This window comes from Oenanthe melanoleuca, chromosome 1A (assembly GCF_029582105.1).
Source record: "Oenanthe melanoleuca isolate GR-GAL-2019-014 chromosome 1A, OMel1.0, whole genome shotgun sequence".
Classification (NCBI taxonomy): Eukaryota; Metazoa; Chordata; class Aves; order Passeriformes; family Muscicapidae; genus Oenanthe; species Oenanthe melanoleuca.
The window spans coordinates 68,577,019-68,594,763 of NC_079334.1; the positions used below are offsets into that span (position 1 = coordinate 68,577,019).

At 49.1% G+C, this 17,745-nt stretch overlaps 1 protein-coding gene across 1 annotated transcript in view; it reads right to left on the reverse strand.

The window, feature by feature from the left end:
• Positions 1-17,745, reverse strand: part of NRF1 (nuclear respiratory factor 1) — a 62,821-nt gene that overhangs the window by 11,539 nt on the left and 33,537 nt on the right. Inside the window, exon 10 of the mRNA XM_056482318.1 lies at positions 15,074-15,198. Within this exon, the coding sequence (XP_056338293.1) occupies positions 15,074-15,198 (125 nt within the window). The remainder of the gene's footprint in view (positions 1-15,073; positions 15,199-17,745) is intronic.

Below are 17,745 nucleotides of genomic sequence, written 5' to 3' on the forward strand. Positions count from 1 at the left end.
GAATGTTGAATTGGCCCAGAGGGGAAAGGCTGCAGCAGAGCAGTGAAACCCATCACAGGGAAGCTCAGGCTTCCCCAGCAAAACTCTCCCCAGTTCCCAGCACAGAGGGATGGATGAGGAGCACAAACTGCTGCCAGAGTGGAATCCCTACACATCCCCAGAGCTGGAGGCTGGGAAGTTGATGGCACCCAGGCACTCCTAAATGTGATTTTAGGCTGGGCTGGTGAATCCTACATCCTACAGAGCCCTGAGCACATGGAGACATAAAGCAGCCATTGTGCTGGCAGAAAGGCAATCTGAAACCAGATCCTGCTAAAAGCCATTTTCCCAGCCCTTTTTTTTTTGCAGGTTTGCTTCCCTGCCACGACAGGGTCCAACATCACAGCTTCTCCCCCCTGTGCCCCAGCAGAGCCAGGGAATTCTGTGCTCTGAACCCCCAGGAGCCCCCCAGCAGGAGGAGAAATCCTTGGGAAGGTGTTACAGCTCTAGGTCCTGCCCAGAGGTAAGTTTGGCTTTTTTCCTCAGGCTGGAAATTCACCTGAAGGCTCCTTTTCTTTTTTCTTCCCCTTTTTCCTCAAAGCACAGCCTCCAAATCCAGCTAGAGAAGCACCCAAACCATCACATCCCCTCCTTCATCCTGGGCTTTGCTGTCCTTTATAGTCCAAGGGACATTTGGCACAGTTTCCCCCAGGTAGGAGCTGGCCCATCCTCAACGAGGTAAGCAATAAATCACAGTGAGCACAGCACTCAGATGTGGAACTTCTCATGTAAAATCAAGTTTTTGCAGTCCACATTCCTCCTTTTTTTTTGTACACCACCATCTCCCACTGCCCAGCCAGTGGGATGTTCCCACCTCACTCTCTCAGAGTATTTATCCCTGGAATGCTGCTGCCTCTGGCAGATTCCTCCCTCTCAAACTCTGCACATCTGCTGCTAAAAACACAAAGTTTGGGCTCTGGCCTGGTGGCTGAAGGCACAGAAATTCTGGGCCCCAACCATCCCAACCTGGGCTTGGAAATGTCCTTTGCACACAGGACAAACAATGGATACAGGATATATTGCAGGGAGAGGGATGAGTTTGTTTCCCAAAAAAAAAAAAGAGATTTCCAGCTGGTTTTGTCCCTGTGGGTCTCACCCTGGATGTGCAAAGTGGGGATTTGTGGCACATGGGCAAAATTTGTGGGGAGAATCAAGCAGGCAAACAGAACAGAACAGAACAGGTTGGAAAATGAGAGAGGTGTGGTGGAGAATTCTTTCTGGTTTTTATTTGCTGGGATGATTCAGGCCTGAGCCCCACAGGGGAGGAATCACATCTCCAGCAGCAGCACACACACAGAAACCCTAAAACCCAGCGAGTCCAAATCTTAATTTTCTGCTGGACTTCAAACCTCATCATGGAGAATTCCTATTTGGAAGTGCAACTTAAATATATTTATTTATTTATTTATTTATTTATTTATTTATTTATTTATTTTTGGCAAGGAAAACACATCAGGAAGCTCTGAGAAGGACATCCTAACCCATCAGAGCAATGGGAAACAAGCCAGGCACCAAACTCCCTGATGGAGCTGCCCTGATGGAACAGAAACCCCCCTGGCTGCTGATCCCTGGGATCCAAAGCAGCTGAACATCCCCTGTCCACACCAGCAATAAAATCCCACTTCCATTAGCTCCATGTCCACCACTTAAACACAGCCCTCCCAGTTTCCACACCAATTACAGCCCCCCTGATGCCTGGGAGCACAAAGCTTTGGGGTTTTTGTTTTTTTTTTTTCCCTGATGGGAAGAGGTGGAAGAGAAGAGAGACTGGGGGCTCAGGGGAACAGCAGAGAGCCTTTCACTGCCAGGGCTCCTGCTCAGATCTGTCCTAGGCCACAGGAACAGATGGTCCCTCCTGCCTTACATCAAGTGAGGGATTGTCTCAGGCCACTGGTGGACAATTTACTGCAGCCTCAAACACCCTGCTGGTGCTGTCTGCTGCTCCCAGGCACCTCATTCCTGCAGGAATGTGGATCTCAGGCTAAAACCACCTGCTTTAGCTGTCAGCAGCTCCCTGGACTTGTCAGCATCAAAACACACTCATTGAGCATCCCCTGGGAGGTCTGGAAGGTTAAAATCATGGGGAAGGGAGATGGGGAATTCAGGGATATGAGAGCCACAGGGAGAGGAAGTTTGCTGCAGTCTCTAAGATGGGGATGGGAATAATAAAGCCATGATTAATCTGAAAACAATTCCAAGCTAGAGCTCCCTCAGTCTGTGTCTTCTCCAAGGCAAAACTGAACTTCCCATGGGCAGAAAGTATCCCAGGAGCCATCAGAAGGTGTTATCCAGAGAGAGGAATTTGTCTAAGTGTGAGGGAATAAATGATGCCAAAAGATACAGAGGGTGGGAGACAGAAGTCAAATTCAGGCTTAAAAATGCCACTCATGGTTTTGGAAAAAAATTCAGATGAAACCACTTGAGGAGAAATGGGGTTTTTAAAATTCTTGAAACCTGCTGTGCAGCTCCCTCAGTCTGTGTCTTCTCCAGGGAAAAACTGAACTTCAAATGGGCAAAAAGTCCTCTGAGTAATTTAGGAGCCATCAGAAAGTGTGACCAGAGAGAGGAATAGACATGGAGAGTGGGAGACAGAAGGCAAAATCAGGCTTAAAAATGCCACTCATGGTTTTGGAAAAAAATTCAGAGGAAACCACTTGAGGAGAAATGGGGTTTTTAAATTCTTGGAACCAGCACTGCCAGGAGGAATCCTGGAAATCTGTACTCCTGAGCTGGCTTGTCAGGGATGTTCCAGAGACATGCAGGGTTTGGAGCTGGGATGTTCCAGAGACATGCAGGGGTTTGCAACTGTGCAGGAGCAGGGATGCTCCAGACATGCAGGGTTGGAGCTGTGCAGGAGCTGGGATGTTCCAGAGACATGCAGGGGTTTGGAGCAATGATGGATCCAGAGACATGCAGGGTTTGGAGCTGTGCAGCTCTGGGATGTTCCAGAGACATCCAGGGGGTTGGAACTGGGATGTTCCAGAGACATGCAGGGTTTGGAGACATGCAGGTTCCAGACATGCAGGGTTTGGAGCTGTGCAGCTCTGGGATGTTCCAGAGACATCCAGGGGGTTGGAACTGGGATGTTCCAGAGACATGCAGGGTTTGGAGCAATGATGGATCCAGACACATGCAGGGTTTGGAGCTGTGCTGGTTCCAGAGACATTCAGGGGTTTGGAGCTGTGCAGGAACAGGGATGCTCCAGACATGCAGGGTTGGAGCTGTGCAGGGACAGGGATGCTCCAGACATGCAGGGTTGGAGCTGTGCAGCTCTGGGATGTTCCAGAGACATGCAGGGTTTGGAGCAATGATGGATCCAGAGACATGCAGGGTTGGAGCTGTGCAGGGACAGGGATGCTCCAGACATGCAGGGTTGGAGCTGTGTAGCTCTGGGATGTCCCAGACATGCAGGGTTTGGAGCTGTGCAGCTCTGGGATGTTCCAGAGACATGCAGGGTTTGGAACTGGGATATTCCAGAGACATGCAGGGGTTGGAACAGGGATGTTCCAGAGACATGCAGGGTTGGAGCTGTGCAGCTCTGGGATATTCCAGAGACATGCAGGGTTTGGAACTGGGATGTTCCAGAGACATGCAGGGGTTTGGAGACATGCAGGTTCCAGACATGCAGGGTTTGGAGCTGTGCAGCTCTGGGATGTTCCAGAGACATTCAGGGGTTTGGAGCTGTGCAGGAATGGGGATGCTCCAGACATGCAGGATTGGAGCTCTGCAGCCCCTGGGATGTTCCAGAGACATTCAGGGGTTTGGAGCTGTGCAGCAACAGGGATGCTCCAGACATGCAGGGGTTTGGAGCTCTGCAGCCTCCTCTCAGCCTCCTCTCAGCCTCCCCTCAGCCTCTCCTGGTTGGAGCAGGGAAAATAGGGCGATTCCCTGGAATCTTCCTGCACAGCTGTTCACCCACTGAGGATTACTGCTGTCACATGAGCTGCTTTACAGCAAAGCCAAGCTGTCTGCAGGAGCTCAGAAGGTCACTGGGAGACAGGGCCCTGCAGGGACAGGCACACCAGCCTCCTGTGCCTCCCCAGAGGGACACAGGCTGCAGGAAAAGCCAGGCTCAGAGGGAAGGGAAGGTTTTACCTCCACGCCCCCTGCTCAGCTGCCACATCACAGGAGGGATGTCCCAGTGCTGAGCCACTGAGCAGGCTCCAGTCCAAGTGCTGGAAGAGTCCTGATGGTGACAAATTTCCCTTCTCTTCCTCAGGTGCCACCAATGTTTTGGATAAAGCCACCAGCCAGGGGACACCAAGGTGCAGCTGCATCTCCTCAGGCTCTTGTGCAACCTGCTGCTGCCTCAAGTAACACCCCAGCCAACCCCAGAGCAGCTCCTCAGCCCCAAATCTAACAGCTGAACATCAAGAGGAAAGAGTTTCAGCTGGGAAAAGAGAAATCTGAAAGTTCAGCTCAGCCATTTGGGAAAATTCATTTAAAGCTCCCATTTTCCTTGCAGGACAGGGCTCTTTACTGTGCCCCAGAGGCACGAGACAGATGGGGCTGTGCTTTTAGGCTTTAAAATCAGAGCCTGCTCCAGGGATGTGGTGAGGGGGAGAAATCCAGGCACAGAGAGATCCTGGGGAAAAAAGCAAGAGGAACTTGGGAGGTCAGACCCTGCTAAAGACACAGCTGAGGCTCTAAAAAAGAAGGAAAAAAAACAACAAAGAAAGAAGAGCTCGAGTTTGGAGAAGTCCATGCAGGAAGTGGGGAACTCACATTCCAAAGAGGAGCAGGGAGGGAGAAGATAAACCACAGGTTACCCACAGGGAGGAAACTTTGGTGTAAAACCAAAAAACCACGAGGCTGGTGAATGAGGAGGCAGCAAGGCTGAGGGCAGGGAGCTGCAGCAGGGCATTTCTCCTTCCCTGGCTGCCTGCTGGGTGGGGGCAGAGCTCACAAAGCCCCATCTCATTTCCTAAGATGCCTCCTGCAGCCACGACAGCTTGCTGGGATTTCAGCCAGCTTCCCATTTGGATCAGATTGCAGCCTGCAGCCACCACACAGCCATTAAGGGCCCGCAGCTCCTGGAGTGCCCTGGGGTCACAGCAGCCTCCAGCCATTCCCAGCACAATTCCCAGTTCCCAGTTCTGCTGGAGAGGGAGCCTGACCCAGCCCAGCCCAGCCTGGAGCCACCAGGGCAGCTGCAGGGATGGCAGGAGCTGTGCCCTGCAGATTGGGGTGCAGGGGGATCAGAGAGCCCCTCTGCACCTGCCCTGGCTCAGGGGAATCTCAGGGAATTAATTCCTTAATTAATGTGGTGCAGCAGTGACACCCCCAGCCTTGCCCAAGGTGCAGCACTGCCCCTTCCCACCAGCACAGGAAGCCTTGCAAGCCAAAATCTGCCAAAACCTGCCAAAATCTGCCAAAACCTGCACTGGGGATGCTCCAGCTGCTCCACCCCTCAGGCCTGGGCAGTGAAGGTCAGCTGGGATCAGCTGAAGGAACTGCCCTGAACTCAAATTCACAAATTCACAATTCAGCTCAGCTCTGGGAAGAAGCTCACAAGGAGGGAGAGCTGGGATCTGTCTTTGGGGTTTCCTGGAGGAGCAGGATGAGCAGGATGCTGCCAGCAGCATCAAACCATCCTGGGATCTCTGCCCTTGAGCTGGGAGATCTGCCAGAGCTCAGCTCCAAAAGCTGAGCTGGGCTTGCCACACACTCCAGACAGTTTGGAGTGAGTGGTTACCACAGGGAGAATCCACCACATGGGGATTTTATCCTGGGAGAAAGCACAGCAAAGCAGAGCTGGCTTTGGTTTTGGCTTCTTCTGGTGGGTTTGAATGCTCAGCTGCACACCCAGAACTGGCACAGAGCTGCTTTCCCCAGGCTGCTGGTGCCTGTGGCCCTCCCTGGAGAAGCTCTGCTGGTCAAGGCTCTGGTCTGGGTTAGGATAAATGTGGAGGAGAAGGAAAAAAAACTGGAAAAAGGATAGAGCAGCATCTCTGCTGGGTCAGGGCTGGGCAGAGCTGGATTTCTGAGCCCACCTGTGCCAAGGGCTGCAAATAAAACAGCACCAGGCTGGAGATGTGCAGCCTGTCAGGAGAGCTCCCTGTCCCAGCCTGGAGCCCAAACTCTGATCCCAGAGGGTGGCACTGGTGAGATCTCATTGCAGACACCCCTCAAATGCACCTCCATCCTTTCCATCCCATTCCTGGACTGGAAATTGGGAACTGGAAAACAAGGAAATGTTTGTCTGTCCAGCTCTGTGCTGCCAGATGGATTTAGGAAAAGATGCCAACTCAGCCATTCCTTTCCTTTCCACATCTCTTTTCTTCCTTTTTTTTTTTCCTTCCTTTTTCACATCTCTTTTAGACAGCAGCTTGTCCAAGGTTTAAAATTCCCACCTGCTGCAGACACCCCAAAAAATTTGCTGTGAGCACAGAGCCACGTGCCCTGGCAGCCCCAGACACCCAGGAAAGCTCAAAGCCAAACTGTTGGGGATTTCATCTCCATAAACTGAAAAAAAACCCCTGGAATTGAATGTGAATGTTGGTGGTGGTAAAGTCAAATGGAAAGTCATCAAGAGATCACAGAACCAGGGGATGGTTTGGGGTGGGAAGTGCTCCAAATCTGTGTCCAACCCTGGGCATTCCAGGGATCCAGGGATTCTCTGGCAATTCCAGCTCAGCCAGGAATTCCTTCCCCAATCTCCCCTTTCCCAATTCCCTGTGTCCTGTCCCTCCATCCCTTGTCCCCAGTCCCTCTCCAGCTCTCCTGCAGCCCCTCCAGGCCCTGCAATGTGCTGGAAGCTCTCCCTGGATCCTTCCCTTCTCCAGCTGCCAATTCCCAGCTCTCCACAACCTCACATTGGATCCATCTCCTCTCCAAGGAATTGATGGATCCAGGGCCTTCCCTTGCAATCTCAGGGAACCATCAAGGCTCTCCCTTCCCTTTTCCTCTCTTTTCCATGCCCACTGTCCATCAAAATCCCTCTGGATGGATTCTGAGTGTCCTGAATCCCAGAATCCTGGGCTGCCCTGGCTGGGAAGGGAGCTCAGAGCTCATTGCAGGGACACCTCCCACATCCCAGGCTGCTCCAATCCTTCCTGGGACACTCCAGGGATCCAGGGATTCTCTGGCAATTCCAGCCCAGCCAGCAATTCCTAATTCCCAAATCTCCCCTTTCCCAATTCCCTGTGTCCTGTCCCTCCATCCCTTGTCCCCAGTCCCTCTCCAGCTCTCCTGGAGCCCCTTTAGGGCTCTGAGCTCTCCCTGGAGTTTTGGTTTCCTGAAGACAGACAAAGCAGGATCCAGGGAATACAAATACATCCCTTCACCTGCCAAAAAGCCTCTTTTCAGCACCTGCACTGAGCTGCTCCTTCTGAAACCAGCTGAATTCCTGAGGGGCTGTGAGAAGAAGGAGCAGAAATCTGGAAAAATATCACACAAATCCACCAAACAAAGGGGCTTCAAATCCAACCTAAATCCACAAAAAATCCCAGTCAAGCATCACATTCAGAGTGTTCATTCAGACTGACTAATTCCTGGTGTGGGGACAAAGAGCCACCATGCAAACTGTGGGATTTAACAAAAAACAACTGGGATCCATCAAATACAAAACTTCCTAACATGACAACTCAGAAGAGTGTCAGATCTGAATGTTCCAAGGGAAATTCAGGATCAGCCAAAAGAACCTCAGCTTGCTGTTGGCATGGCAAAGATGGGAACTAGGTAGTCAGACCTGCTTTAAATTCTTGCAGCAGCCAACAGGCAGCTCCTCTTTCAAAATTTATGGCTGAGGAAGAAATCCTGCCCAGCCTGGAGTCCAGAACAAAAGGGAACATATTGCAAGTGTGCAGAGAGAGAGGAGGGCTGCTGTCTACTCCTTTAAATGTAATGTTAATGCCCTGTAATCAGCTTTAATTTTTAACCAGAGCCAGCCCTCCTGTCCATTTCCCCTAATTCAGGACACGTGGAAGGTAAATGACAGCTGGGAGAATGAGGGAAACCAGCAGGGGAGGGAATGGGATGTGCTGTGGGGTCAGGGGGGAGCAGGGGACAAGGGCAGGATCATGGGGCAGATCCCTGAGAGCAGCAGGGAGTGATGGAACCTGGCAAGGAAAGGTCTCAGAGGAAGGGGATTTGGGGATGTTCCTTTGGGATTTTGGGGTATCCCTTTTGGGATACTGGAATATTTATTTTGAGATCTCTCTTTTGGGATTTGGGGATGTTCCTTTGGGATTTTGGGGTATCCCTTTTGGGATATTGGAATATTTATTTTGAGATCTCTCTTTTGGGATTTGGGGATGTTCCTTTGGGATTTTGGGGTATCCCTTTTGGGATATTGGAATATTTATTTTGAGATCTCTCTTTTGGGATTTGGGGATGTTCCTTTGGGATTTTGGGATATCCCTTTTGGGATATTGGAATATTTCTTTTGGGATTTGGGGATGTTCCTTTGGGATTTTGGGGTATCCCTTTTGGGATATTGGGGCACTGGAATATATCTTTATGGATATTGGAATATTTCTTTAGGGATATTGGGAAGTTCTTTTGGGATACCCCTTTTGGGATTTTAGGATATCTATTTTGGGATATTGGGATGTATCTTTTGGGATATTGGAATATTTCTTTTGGGACATCTCTTTTGGGATTTTGGGATATCCCTTTTGGGATATTGGGATATTGGAATATTTATTTTGGACTATCTCTTTTAGGATTTTGGGATATTTCTTCTGGGATATTGAGGTATCCCTTTTAGGATTTTGGGATATCTCTTTTGGAATTCTGGGGTATTTCTTTTGGGATATTGGAATATTTCTTCTGGGATATTGGGATATCCCTTTTGGGATTTTTGGGATATTACTTTTGGGATTCTAGGATATCTCTTTTGGGGTATCTATTTTTGGGATATCCCTTTTGGGATTCTGGGATATCTCTTTTGGGATATCTCTTTTGGGATTTTGGGGTATTGGAACATTTCTTTTGGGATTCTGGGGTATCTCTTTTGAGATCTCTCTTTTGGGATTTTGGGATCTCCCTTTTTGGATTCTGGGAACTCTGTCCCAGACATGCTGAGCTGGTTTTCAGGGACAACATCACTGCTGGTGCCTCCCAGGGCTCCCAAAGGCAGGTCTGGAGCTCAGAGCAGCCTGGGGAGCTCATGTGAGACTCAGGGACAGAGCAGGGGCACAAAACAGCCCAGGAGCTCCCTGAGCTCCCCAGGCACTGCAGCAGAGGGGCCCTGGAACATCCTCAGTGCTCATCAGAACAAAACATCCCCCCAGGGATCCCAGACTGGGTTGGGCTGGAAGGGATTTTAAAGCTCCAGCCCCAAGCCCCAGGGTGCTCCAAACCCCAATGTCCAACCTGGCACTCCAGGGGTCCAGGGCAGCCACAGCCAGGGCCTCCCCACCCTCCCAGGCAGGATTCCAGCCCAAAATCCCTCTGACAGTGGGAAGCCCAATTCCTGAAAATCCCCATTCCACACAGGAAAGATCTCCTATAAATCCCCATTCCACACAGGAAAGATCTCCTATAAATCCCCATTCCACAGAGGAAAGATCTATAAATCCCCATTCCACAGAGGAAAGGTCTCCCATAAACCCCAATTCCACACAGGAAAGATCTCCCATAAATCCCCATTCCACACAGGAAAGATCTCCTGAAAATCCCCATTCCACACAGGAAAGATCTCCCATAAATCCCAATTCCACACAGGAAAGCTGCTGTAAGATCTCCCTGCAGCCTCCCCTTCTCTGGGCTAAACAAAACCAATAAAATGAGTTTTTTCTAGCCCAGCAATGACCCCATCAAGGAAACCCAAAGGAAACTGTGCTGGCTGCACCCCACAGCTGGGAGGGGACCCAGGGAAGCTGTGCTCAGGGATGTGGGACAGCAGGGTTATTTTTAACCCCAGTTGGTGGGCAGACAAATCCTAATCATCATCAGCAGCAGCAGCAGCCTGGTCAGCAGGGCCAGGATGTCAGAGCAAAGCTGGCTGCTGGCTGTGCCCACGTCACAGGGAGGGGATTAGGGCCAGCATGGGCAAAAGCCACGGGGAGGCTTCAGAGGGCACTCAAGGTGTGCCAGGGCTGGCTGCAAACAGCAGCTCCTGGGGGCTGGGGGGATGTTTTGGGTTTCATTGTGCTGGGGATGAGCTGGGAGCTGTGGGTGGTGTCCTAAATGCCAGCAGGGGTTGCAGGTGACAGCCAGGGGTTGATAGGGAATGGGGGTGGGCACAGTTGGGAATTCCCTTCTCTACAGTCCATGGAATTATTGAGGTGGGAAACACTTCCCAGATCAGTCCCACCACCCCCAGCACTGCCAAGGCCACCAGTGTCCCTGTCCCCAAGAGCCACATCCACAGGGCTGTGAAACCCCTACAGGGATGGGGCTCCACCCCTGCCCTGGCCATTTCCAGTGCCTGACCACCCTTTCCATGAAGGAATTTTCCCTAAAATCCACCCTGAGGTTGTTCCCTCTCCCCCTGTTCCCCTGTCCCCAAGTGCCACATGAACATGGCTGTGAAATCCCAGCAGGGATGGGGCTCCACCCTTGCCCTGTTCCTGACAAGTGAGGAATTTCAGTGAGAATTTTTGTTCCTAACATCCTAAACCTCCCCTGATGCAATTTGAGGCTGTTTCCTCTGCTCCTGTCTCTTGTTGTTCCCCCAACACAGATTAAGCTCCTTTGAGCTGAGCTTTATGCCAAGGTATTTCACTCAGAGCCCAACAGCACTGCTGCTGATAATTATTCATTGATAATCAGCAATTTTTTTCCCCTCTCCCTGTTCCTGGAATTCACTTTTCTGCTCTCCCTGCTGGCTGCCACTGCCATCTCTTCTACCCTCTCATCTGAAACACACCTGCAAAAATGATTTGCCTCACCTTTCCTTCAGATTGGGATTAAATCCTACCTGTTTCAGGGTAAACCTTCATTAAAAAATTCTGCTCCCACCAGGGAGGCCCTACAAAAAGCTTGACTCTTTCCTTCCTGTCCTCCTGGATGCAAACATGCTGATCTGCACTTTGCCAAGCTGCTAGCGACTCATTTGGCTCCATCTTCCCTAAAAACAAGATCCAACAGGAAAAACATAAAATACTGCTTTTTAAAAAGTGATATTTGCAGCCCCTAAGCCTCCCCCACCACGACATTTATCAATATTTTGTGGGAAAGCCAGCAGGTCCCATTGGCTCTGTGTGGAGCCTCCCTATCCTGGGGAATCCCAAAGGAATCCCAAACCTGTGCTGGCTTTTCCCCTCTGTGCTGGGGCTCCTGGGAGCCCAGAGAGCACAGGGAGCAGGATCCCAGTGCTGCCCAGAGAGCAGAGCTGTTCACATTTCCCACCTCCCACCTCCTGGAAGCTTTTCCAGCAGTTGAAATCAGCACCTGGAGCAGCAGCTGTGTGAGGCACTGCCACCCCAAACCTGCTGGAGGCTCCCTGGTGCTGCTGTGACTCACTGGGAGCTCTTAATCCCCCCCTGCCCACGTCAGGCCCTGATGCTCCATCACAAATCCTGCCCCAGCCCAGCCCTGAGCGCCTCTGCTGCTGTGGAGAGCAGGGATTGTTTTTTTTTTTGGGGATGGAGGAGGGCAGGACTCCTCTCAGTGTCCCCCTGGAGCATCTCCAGCAGGAAAATCTGCTTTGGGGACACTAAAACAGCAGCCAAGGGGGACAAGCAGGATCCACTGGATCTCTGTGACATCAACTCCCTGGTTAAGGCTTGATCCCACACCCTCCACAGCTCCTTCCTTCCCATTCCACGCCCTGGTTTGAATCCCAGCTGGAGCTTTGCACCTTCCAAACCAACCCTGGACGTGTGGCTGTGATCCCTGCCAGGCACAGCCCAGCAGCCTCATCAATATTGCAGGAGGCAGCCAGGAAGCCCTGGCACCCCCACAGCTCAGTGGCAAACAAAGGAGGAGGAGGAGGAGGATGCTCCAGCACCAGCACTGCTCCTTCCAGTGCTCCAAAAGCAGCTCCAGGGCACAGATTTTCCTCTCAGCACAGCATTTCCCAGCACTTTCCTTGCTCTCCATCCTCTGTTCAATACCAACCACTTAAGAACAAAACCATCTGAGCCTCTGGGTGTGGGGTCACCAGTTCCTGCAGCCCCAAACCAAAAAGCACTTAGGTGGTTTGACACTGCATGGGAGCAGGAGATCTTGTTTCCTTCAGCTGGGAATGGAACAGAGCACAAGGTTATGCACAGCCCTGCTCCTGGGCTCCCTGCAAGATTTCCAGCCCTAGATTCCAACATATCCATGAATATTCAGAGGTTTCCTCCTTTTAGCCATCTCAGTTGTCTTGTATTGTTCAAGATAATTCCAGAGAAGGGATGGGAAAAATGCCATAGTGAGAGAGGAACAAAAAACAAAAATAATAAATTAAAAAAAAGAGAGAGTAATTACACTTAATGGCTAAAATCTGGAATGAAACTCCTTGTCTGACCTCCAGAAATTTTCACAGAAATCACAGAATGTTTGGGTTGGAAGTGAGTTAAAGATCATCTCATTCCTGCCATGGGGACACCTTCCACTGTCCCAGATCACCCCAAATCTGTCCAACCTGGCCTTGGACACTCCCAGGGATGCAGAGGTGTCAAACTTATCAATAAGACAGAGATCAATTTCTATCCTACCCTCCCAGACAGGTTTTTTCCTCAGAAAAGTCCTGCAGAAGGACGAGAGCATTCCCAGAGAGAAGGATTTATTGGGAATATCAACACCAGCAAGAAGGGGGAGTTGACTGGGGCAGCTATTTTCCCTAAAAACCACTCCCAAATCCCACCTGCAGTGGGCAGAAGGGCACAGAGTGGATTTTTCCTGCTGCATCCATCAAATGGTGTCCAGGAGGATGCTGCCACTCCCACTCTATGGAGATAAATCCTTGCTGGCAGTGAAACCCATCTGCTCTCCCTCCCCAGGCAGAGAGAGCAGCAATGGATACCAACATCTCCATCCCTGAGGGACTTCTATTAGCTGGTTACATAAGGAACCACCAGCATGGAGCTCCCAAGGACTCCAAAGCCCTTCCCCTAATACCAGCAGAGATTAGAGCAGATCGAAGGAGAGTGGGGAGCAGGAGAGGCTGAGGGAGAGCTGCTGCCACAGGAAAATGCTGCAGGCTCTCCCCTTAATGCACTCTAAATCCCATCTGATTTCCAGCCAGGCTGCTAGCAACAAAAAAAAAAAAAAGAGAGAAAAAAAAAAGCCCAGCGTGTATTAAAATGATGTCAGTGAGGTGGAGTGACTCAGGGAGGGTGTGGAGAAAAAGAGTTTTAGGGGAAACATCCAGAGGAATCCAGACTGTGAAAAACATTTTGGAAGCAGAGCAAAAGGAGCCACAAAAGGGGTGCAGATCTGCTTTTCCAAATCTGATTAGGTGCTGGTTTTGGGCATGCAGCTCTGATAACCAGGCAGCACTTCTCACACACACACACACAGCCCTGCCCAGATGGACTGCCAGCCCTGGGTGGGATTTTCCTTCATTGCTGCTCCCTCTTCAGGCTCCTGACTGCCCAGCAAGGCAATCAAACAGCCCCCAAACATCCCTCCTCTGCTGCAAACCATGAGCTGTGTGCTCCTGGCTGGCTGGGCTTTGGTGGGAGCCAGCTCACCTGAGCTCTCACCTGGGCTCTCACCTGGGCTCTCACCTGAGCTCTCACCTGGGCTCTCACCTGGGCTCCCACCTGAGCTCTCACCTGAGCTCCCACCTGGGCTCCCACCTGGGCTCAGGAAAAGTGACAATTCTGCCACCTCTCTTTGACAATCTGTGTCCCAACAGCCTCACCCATGAGGTGACAACAACTTTACAATTTCAGGTTTCTTTACAGCTTCACCTTTTGCACCTTTTTCTGGCTGATTCTGGCAAACCTCCTTCCTAACCTAACCCAAATAACCAGCTGGTTTTTCATGGGTAATTCCACAATAACCAGCCTGAGTTTGGAAATGATCCCAGAGTCAGGCTGGGAAAGATCTCTGGGATCACTGAATCCAACACCAAGGCATCAGTGCCACGTCCAGGTGTTCCTCAAACACCTCCAGGGTCAGGCAGAAGAAGCCCAGGAGCAGTGGATGAGCCCCAACGAGGCACATTTGATAAATTTACAGTTTTATTTCTACTCTGAAGAGCTGCAAAAGTCCCCAGAGACTTGGCAGAAGGGGTAGAGCAGGTGAGAAATGCTGCAGAGGATCCCTGGAATCAAGACTGGGGTGGGGAGATGGAAAATGAAGCAGGAGCAAAACAACCTGAGGTGACTCAGGAGCAGAGAAAATAAAAAAAAAAGCCTTGAGAAAGGCAGGAAATAAATAATAAAATGTTGGTTTAAGAGTTCTGGAGATGAGTTTATTATGGCACAACTAATTGTGTTAATTGGTCAAGGCTCACCATTCCTGTGCTGGGCACAGACACACATCATGGAGCAATTTTCCAAAAAAAAATTAAGGATATAGAGCAGGGAAAGAGCAGAGCACCACAGGAGCCAACAAGGAGTTAATGCTCTCTAGTGGTGTTGGTTTATTAATTTCATTTTTTTTTGTTGTGGGATAGGTAAAATAGGTTTAATTTTAAATGGTATAAAGAGAAATTTTATTATTAGAAACTGTAAGAAAAAAAACAACTTAGAATAAAATTTCAAACTTTTTTTCTATACTGAGAACATACAGAAAATAATTCAGTTATTAAGTTATTTAGTTATTATAATTTAATAATTATCAAAGATAAGCTAGTTTATTATTTTTAAATAGATTTTTTACTAATTTATTTGGAAGAGGAGACTTTTTTTTTCTTTTTGATTGTGGAGATTTTTCATAAGAAAGAGTTTTTTTGTTTTTTGCTGTTACAGCGATGAGTTGTTCGGGAGAACAGAATTTTGATTATTATGTAAAATTTTTTTAAAAAACCTTTACAAACCACCATGTGCCACACCTGAGATTATAACCCACAGCTGCTGAGGGGGGGGAAGGAGGAGTATTTCACCCAATAAAAAAGAGAGGAAAAAGCTGTTTTTAACAGCCTAAAATTAAAAAAAAAATTAAAAAAAATAAAAAAAAAAGAAACCAAAACCTTTGTAGGCCTTACCATTGGCATCCTGGACTCCAGTGAGTGCCCCCACTGCTGCTGCAGTTTCCCCAGACAGGACAATCTGTCCCCCTCCCTGCAGGGTGGCCTCGGCCAGCGTGGCTACGGCGTGGGCGGCGGCCTCACTGCAGGGAGAGAGAGAGGGTCAGAAAAACCCAAAAAATCCACCCAAACAGCAACAGCAGCAGCGAGCAGCCCACAGCAGGCTGGGGATTTCAGTCCAGCCTGGTTTATCCCAACCTGGTTTATTACAAACTGGTTTATTCCAACCACCAGCAGTGGGATATTTATCCCAACCTGGTTTATCCCAACCTGGTCTATCCCAACCTGGTCTATCCTACACCAGGTTTATTCCAACCTGGTTTATTCCAACCTGGTTTATTCCAACCTGGTTTATTCCACACCAGGTTTATCTCAACCTGGTTTATTCCACACCAAGTTTATCCCAACCAGATTTATCCCAACCAGGTTTATTCCACACCAGGTTTATTCCACACCAGGTTTATTCCAACCAGGTTTATCTCAACCTGGTTTATTCCAACCAGGTTTATCCCAACCTGGTTTATCCCAACCTGGTTTATTCCAACCAGGTTTATTCCAGCCAGGTTTATTCCACACCAGGTTTATCCCAACCTGGTTTATTCCAAACTGGTTTATTCCAACCAGGTTTATCCCAACCAGATTTATCCCAACCAGATTTATTCCAACCAGCAGTGGAATATTTATCCCAATCAGGTTTATCCCAACCAGGTTTATTCCAAACCAGGTTTATTCCACACCAGGTTTATCCCAACCAGGTTTATTCCACACCAGGTTTATTCCAAACCAGGTTTATTCCAAACCAGGTTTATCCCACACCAGGTTTATTCCAAACCAGGTTTATCCCAACCAGGTTTATTTCACACCAGGTTTATTCCAATCAGGTTTATCCCAACCAGGTTTATTCCAAACCAGGCTTATTCCAGCCACCAGCAGTGAAATATTTATCCCAATCAGGTTTATTCCAATCAGATTTATTCCAACCAGGTTTATTCCAACCAGGTTTATTCCTCACCAGCAGTGGGATATTTATTCCAATAATGTTTATTTCATACCAGCAGTGGAATATTTATTCCAACCAGGTTTATACCAACCAGGTTAATTCCACACCACCAGTGGGATATTTATTCCAATAATGTTTATTCCACACCAGCAGTGGGATATTTATTCCAACCAGGTTTATCCCACACCAGCAGTGGGATATTTATCCCAACCAGATTTATCCCACACCAGCAGTGGGATATTTATCCCAACCAGGTTTATTCCAGCCACCAGCAGTGTGATATTTATCCCAACAAGGTTTATCCCACACCAGCAGTGTGGCCTGTGCCCTGTCCCATCCCCTGGCTGCTCAGGATCCTGGTTTGGCTGAGGGAAATTCTTGTCCACACCTCAGCAGTGGGAAACCTTCCCTGCTGTCTGTGATTTCCTGTCCCTTGGGAAGGGCCACTGAGCCATTTCCAGGATTTAGGAACAGCAGGATGAGTTTGAGCAGTTCAGCAGAGCTGAGCAAAGATATTCTGTCCTGCTGGATGGAGCTGTGGAGCTGCAGCTTAGGTCTGGCTGACCTGAGTGCAGCTAAAACACCTAATAAACCCCAAATAACCCCCTAATAAACCCCTAATAAAACCCTAATAAACCCCTAATAAGAACTGCAGCTCATTCAGGTGCAGAAAGATTGAGGGAAGAAACCCCAAAACCAATGTCCTGTGGATAAAATTCTGATTTTGAACAGAGCAGGGAGCAGGAGCTGTGCTGCTCCTGGGTGAAAATCCCTAATAAGTCCCTAATAAAACCCCTAATAAAACCTCTAATAAACCCCTAATAAGCACTGCAGCTCATTCAGCTTCTACTGCAGAAAGATTGAGGGAAGAAACCCCAAAACCAATGTCCTGTGGAGGAAACTCTGCTTTTGAACAGAGCAGGGAGCAGGAGCTGTGCTGCTCCTGGGTGAAAATCCCTAATAAAATCCCTAATAAACCCCTAATAAGCACTGCAGCTCATTCAGCTTCTACTGCAGAAACACTGGGGGGACAAAAACCCCAAACCAATGTCATGTTGATAAACTTCTGATTTTGAACAGAGCAGGAACCATGAGCTGTCCTGCTCCTGGGTGAAAATCCCTAATAAACCCCAAATAAACCACTAATAAACCACTAATAAACCCCAAATAAACCCTCTAATAACCTCCTGGTATGCACTGCAGCTCATTCAGCTTCTACTGCAGAAAGATTGAGGGGGAAAACCCCCAAACCAACATCCTGTGGATAAAACTCTGCTTTTGAACAGAGCAGGGAGCAGGAGCTGTGCTGCTCCTGGGTGAAAATCCCTAATAAACCCCTAATAAACCCCAAATAAACCACTAATAAACCACTAATAAACCCCAAATAAACCCTCTAATAACCTCCTAGTATGCACTGCAGCTCATTCAGCTTCTACTGCAGAAAGATTGAGGGGGAAAACCCCCAAACCAGCATCCTGTGGAAGAAACTCTGCTTTTGAACAGAGCAGGGAGCAGGAGCTGTGCTGCTCCTGGGTGAAAATCCCTAATCAAATCCCTAATAAACCCCTAATAAACCCCAAATAAACCACTAATAAACCCCTAATAAACCCCAAATAAACCCTCTAATAAC